Here is a 6,317-nt window from a genome sequence, read left to right on the forward strand (position 1 = left end):
TGGTTCCCCGGTGTTGGGTTTTTTTAACACACCAAAAAAAAAAAAAAAAAAAAGGTGACAATTCCTTTTTTTTTTGTGAGAAGGGTGCTCAGGGGGGTTCATAGAATATAACACAGTAATTTATTCTTTGGGCTGTTTCCATCCTGCCCTTTGCAGCAAGCCATGGAATGTACGTGTAGGAAAAATAAGTGGGTACTGACATTACAACCCCTCCAACCTCTCCTCTTCATATTCCAGAGCTCCCTGAAATAGTGCCATTGCCAAATTACTTGCACGCTGATCACCCACTCTTTCTGTTCAAAAATAATGTTAATTTTTTAAACTCTGACATTCCTGGGATTCACAAGATTCTTCTCTTTAATGTTGCCAAGTCCTGTGCCAACTTCACAACAATCCATACTGCAACAGGACAAATAAGATATCTCATATCAATTTTTTGTTGGGTATATAGTACAACAAAATCAAAACTGAAAAAACAGCTTTTACAATTGGCTATTTTCTTCATACGACAAATCCACAATAACACAAAACAAATAATAAAAAAAAAAGTCAGGAATAAAACAATCACCACCCAAAAACATATTGAAAAAGGACTCCATTAATTAGTCATTTGAATTGTTCAGATACACTTTTCTAGCTCTGGAGTCAAGCTCAGCTGGTTCACTTTTTAGATGTGCACAAAAGAGGTGTGCGTTGTAGAAGTGGCATTGGTGAATGCAAAGGACTTCAAAACCAAAGGTTTTTTTAGTTTGGAGCTTTGGTGGTCATCTTTTACGTAGTCTTATTCTCCATTTCATCTTGACCTCTATGCCACATACTTTCCTATTCTCCTATAAAAATATGAAAGAAAGTCATTCATTTACGACGTACTTTCTACTTTTATATCAGCATACCTGAAACAAAATACAACTATTAGAAACAACTCAGCAGCCAAGCAGGCTAGGTTGCTAAGTTTAAGACCAACTTGACAGTTCAAGGACAACCTGGCTGCATATGATTATCCGTTTGCAGCAATGTTTCTTGTGTAGGCTAACATTTTAAACACATCTGTGTTTAATTTTTTAATACTCTTATTGAAAGTTCAGATGCTAACACACGCAGCCATTAGAATCTTAAATAAACACGGGATAAGAGACTTTACTTCAATTATATATTTTTTTTTAATCTCTCTTTGGTTTATTGTATCTTTACCATGTGTATTTATATTTTTCCTTTGTAACAGTCTTATAACAGGACTTATAACAGTCCCTACCACAAGTGCCAGTCTGAATGGCAAATTTATTCTCTTAACCATGTGTGGTGTTTTAGACTTCTAAATGCTAATGCATGCTGGCCACAAGGACATAATTTTGTCTGGCTCGCTCCTGGAGCCATTAGTTATTTTAAGCAACAGCTTAAATTGGTGGATAAATGTCTGAAGTTTCAGTAACAAACATCAGCCTTCAAAAGTCAAGTGTGCGTTACACTGTCAAATGTGACAGATGTCCCCATGTATTTTCCCCTTCAGCTCTTTTCCCTCGTTGGCTCCTACAGCATAAACCTCAAACAACAACTACTGCTAACAGCTAGAGGCAAAAATTCTGTGCAGCTTCTTTCTCAAGAACAACAAAAAAAAGAGTTGTGTTAAACTGACCATTATCTCAAAACTACTGGAGTTGCTTCAGGGTTCAAAGCTAGCTTCTGGTTTCAGGGCACTCCATCAGGAAACTGACTGAGTTTTGCTGCCTGAACTCACTGCCCCCATGCTAATCTGTGGGCAGCAGAGCTTCAAGAGAAACCAGGATTTGAATGAATAACTTACCCACAACCATCCTTGTAATCCTCACCTCTCGTTCACCACAGACTGGGCTGGCCCTGTATAGTTTGTCTCCAATCTTTCCTGTCCCTTCCCTACAGTCACACATGTGTCTGCCCTGAAATCTGAAGTCACCCTGAGAAATGTTACAGAAATGCAGCCCCCAGCAACTCTCCAATTTGGGCTGGACCTATTTATACAACAAGAAGCAAGCAAGCAGTCTTTTTGATAACAGTAACTGGAATTGTGTCTCCCAGGGGATTTCCTCTGAAGAGGAACAATTCACTGTAGCACTGGAGTGAATTCCTCCTGGTCTGATAATTCCCAGTTTTCCCAGGGGAAGGCTTTTGTGGTTTGACTAGGAAGAGGAGCACGCCACAGACCAGGTGCTTTCCTCATCTGCATGCATAAGTCCTCCTTATACAGAGAGTATAGTGACCTTGTTTTAGTCTTGGACATAAGGCAATAAAAGACAAATATCATTAGGCTATCCTTTCTCTGGCCTTAAATTTATCCTTTGATTTTAACCTCGATCACACCAATGAAAGCAAAAGAGGCATGAAAAGTTCAGAAAGACAGTTGTCGTTCCAGCTGGGTAGGTTGCCTCAGTCAAGATCTCTGCATTCTTCAGCAACTCCTACATGAAGCTTTCAGGCCACAAAGTCTGCACACCAAAAAAAAGCCCTATGGTAACAATAAGAAAGAACTATTTCCTCCCAGGATTACCTTCAAATGTAATGAAATATGAGGACTGTACCTCTCATCTAGATTGTGAATGAGGAACAAGGCTATGGATACAAATGAAACACTAAATCTTTATCCAACTAATAACAATACTAAGAAACAATCTCAGAGGTCATTATTAGAATAGTGTGTATACTATTTTACAGTGACAGCATAACTTCCAATCACCAGCTTCTTCAAAAGGGTTTGAAGAGCATGAATGAAAATCTGCATTTATGTACTTGTCCTGGTTTCAGGAGGGATAGAGTTAATTTCCTTCCTAGTAGCTGGTACAGTGCTGGGTTTTGGATTTAGGATGAGAATAATGTTGGTAACACATGGATGCTTCAGTTGTTGCTAGGTAATGCTTACACTAGTCAAGGACTTTTCAGCTTCCCATGCTCTACCGACTGAGAAGGCTGGAGGTGCACAAGAAGCTGGGAGGGGGCACAGCCAGGACAGCTGACCCCAACTGGCCAAAGGGACATTCCATACCATGTGACGTCATGCTCAGTACATAAACTGGGGGAAAGCTGGCCGGGGGGGGCCGCTGCTCGGGGACTGGCTGGGCATCGGTCAACGAGTGATGAGCAATTGCATTGTTCATTGCTTGTTTTGTATATTATTATAATTATTATTATTATTATTTTATTTCAATTATTAAACTGTTCTTATCTCAACCCACGAGTTTTCTCACTTTTACTCTTCCAATTCTCTCCCCCATCCCACCGGGGAGGGGGGAGTGAGTGAGCAGCTGTGTGGTGCTCAGTTGCCGACTGAGGTGAAACCACAACAGTACTACACTAAGGTCCATTCTTAAATGCATTTCACCAGTGTTGAGTATTTGTCCTAGCAAAATTATTCAATAGAAACATATGCTTCTGCATTGTTGAATTGAATGTGGATTTTACACCACAAACAGTATTGTAAACATAATATTCAAAAGTACACTACTACTGTCTCAAATGTACCATTACTTTCATCCATCATGTTAGATCACAGTCACTGCACTGTGACTTTCAGACAAACTCAATGTTATTCTCACCGTTTTAAACTTGGAAAATCACTGTAAAACAGAGGCATGAACTTTTAGTTACACACTGCATTCCTACCATGATAGTTTCTACTGTATATGCACCTTGATCAATGCAACCTGTCATATTCTATTGTCACTTTAGCATGCTCTCCTACTTCAGAGTACTGTCATCTGAACAGTAAGGCTGAAGGCTTGAGGGATATATTACATGAAGAAGCATAAATCTTCTAGGGAGAAATTACAACTTAAAAAATGAAACATTTGCTTAAAGTATGAAGTCCCAGAAGTTCTTTTTCTCTCTACAAACTGACAAGTAAGATTGTAGATCAGAACACTTGCTAGATGCTATTTCTGCCGTTAAAGCCTTCACACATAACTTAAGTCACCAGAATTTGTCTACTCAAGTTAGAAATCTTTAAGTAAAATCTAACCCATTTCTTTTCTCTAGCTAATACCTTTTCTATATACCTCGCAAATCCTGCACCTTAATAGCTAGTGACCAGTAACTCTTAAATACGTTTCCGACACTGGGATGGAAAGAAAGGGATAGGGAAAGGACAAAGAATATAACACCATTCTTAATGCCTTTTCCCAGTACTGTAAACTCATTTCTACAGCGAAAGATGTTTCTCCATAAAGACAATCATCTTCCATGCATGAAGTTTTACACTGCACATTCACTACACTTGCTTTTTTTCCCAAGTAATTCTATCTTTTTCTCTCCTCACAGTATAACATGGCCCTGCTTCGGAAGTGAGGCCATTCTCTCCTTTTTAATCTCAAACAGAAATGGATAGGCCAAGGGTACACTGCAACATTATTTTCCAGCACTTAGTAAAAAAAGCTGGAAATGAACTGTTTAATGGGAGAAGTTAAAAAGTCAGTGATTAGATGACTATGCAGAAAGAGACTCCTCCTCTACTAGATGGTAGAAGCATTTGGCATACGTTTTTGAAGCTTGGGTTTTTTTGAGTTTTGCACATCAATAACGTATGTTGACATGTTCTACCGAACGTTGGTCCTGAAAGCAAGTGTGCTCTTCTGTAGTTATCGCTCTTGATGTGTTTTCCCTTTACGTTTTAACTCAATTAACTTTAGTCATTAAACAGTATAATAATTGCAGACATAGATTGCATGCATTTCTAACTGCTTTTATAATTAATTTGATAACTAGCTTCAGCTGAGGACAGCCACTAAAGAACACAGCATCCGTACAGGTTCCATCTGAGCACTGCACTTACCTGCGCTGAACAAAAGAAATTGTAGTTGGCCAGATAAGGAATCGGTTCTGCATACTAAAAATATATCAAGTCCCATGTCTAAAAAGTTAGTGAATTTCATATTATTTTCTTCATAGCATCAGTAGATATGAAAAATAAATGTTCCTAAAATTGCATCTAAAACACAGGGAAATAAATTGAGGATTTTACAAAGTAATTACACAGTTATTCAGGATTTACACCACTGAAAATGACATGAGAATACAGCCCATTACAGATGACAAGTTGTAGAGTGTAAAAAGAGAATTGTTGGAAACTAAAGTTCTTGATCATTTCAGAAAAGAATCACGTGACTGTACCTCACACCCCACACTACCTGTATTTTTTATGGTTTTTTTATATTTATTATGGTATTTTTCCTGTGCTTACAATCAGTGTCAGACTCCTTTCCTGCAACTCTCTTCAGAAAGGGAGACAGTAAAAATGCATAAGGTAGAGATTTATACACTGAATTATACCTGCTATTAACATATAAATTTTATTAAAGCAGAACAGCTGTCTCATGCTTACCTTTGATTTGCCTTTACTGTAACAGGCTTTTTTAGTAGCTTCATCACATTGCCATTCCACTGCCTGCAACCAACAGGAATTAGTTAGAAATGCAAGGAACACAGAAATATAAACCTCAGAGCTATCTAAGCCCATGCTTGAGATATGTGCTTCAGGCATACTGATGCTTAGCTGTGGATGATTCTACCCATAATCTCCTTACAAGCTTTTTCTCCTTAGAAATGTCGTTTTGCTGCTGATGGTTTTTCAGTGTCTTAACCCGAAGTGAAGCTGGCCATCCCCATGATTCACTGTACCTACCGCTACAGGAGAAATAACCACAATCACATTTGATGCTATTTAGCCACTTTTGTATGAGTCCTATTAAGGTAAGCAGTTAGGAACACAGAGAAAGGCTGAGCCTCTCTCCCCAGCAGAGTTGGGCTGCATCAACACAGCATCTGAGGTCAGCTCTGCTGAGAGACCTTGCGCTGTAGGAAAATGTGCCCTGTTGCTGTTTTTGCAATATTTATCTCAAGCATCAAATGGAAATTTTAGTTTCTCAAGGTATGACTGCAGCACTAGTCAGAAGGACTAAAACATCTGTTCAGAGAAAGGAGCAATGGGCAAACACATAGAAGACAACAGTGAAATGGAGCACTGCAAAGCAGAAGCAATTTATCCTCATTTTTGAGCTGTCTCTGCTTCAACAGATTTATGCCAGGACTGTAACGCCTAGTCTGCATTACTACAGTTTCACTGCATGAGTTAACTCCAATTAGTTCCATATTTAACATTCAACAGCTATGACTTATGAACTCTATTGTTCAGTGGAGCAGGTTGTATGCTTGGTGTTTATGTCCCAATACATGCACATATTTGAATGCCTGCATATGCTGTGTAGTCAGAGTGCATTTTAAATCATTCTGCATTCTTTCACCTTGACAGTGCACATCCATGTGTTCTTTAGATAAAAATGCCACAAAGCACTATA

The 6,317-nt window shown here is 38.7% G+C and overlaps 1 protein-coding gene across 1 annotated transcript in view; it reads right to left on the reverse strand.

The window, feature by feature from the left end:
- The window catches only part of LOC103907272 (semaphorin-5A), a gene marked incomplete at its 5' end in the record, with an annotated part of 172,861 nt that extends 167,454 nt beyond the window's left edge, over positions 1-5,407 (reverse strand). Inside the window, one exon of the mRNA XM_009289418.1 lies at positions 5,345-5,407. Coding sequence (XP_009287693.1) covers positions 5,345-5,407 — 63 coding nt within the window. The remainder of the gene's footprint in view (positions 1-5,344) is intronic.
- Positions 5,408-6,317: the final 910 nt, after the last annotated feature.

This window comes from Aptenodytes forsteri, unplaced genomic scaffold (assembly GCF_000699145.1).
Source record: "Aptenodytes forsteri isolate BGI_AS27 unplaced genomic scaffold, ASM69914v1 Scaffold397, whole genome shotgun sequence".
Lineage (NCBI taxonomy): Eukaryota > Metazoa > Chordata > Aves > Sphenisciformes > Spheniscidae > Aptenodytes > Aptenodytes forsteri.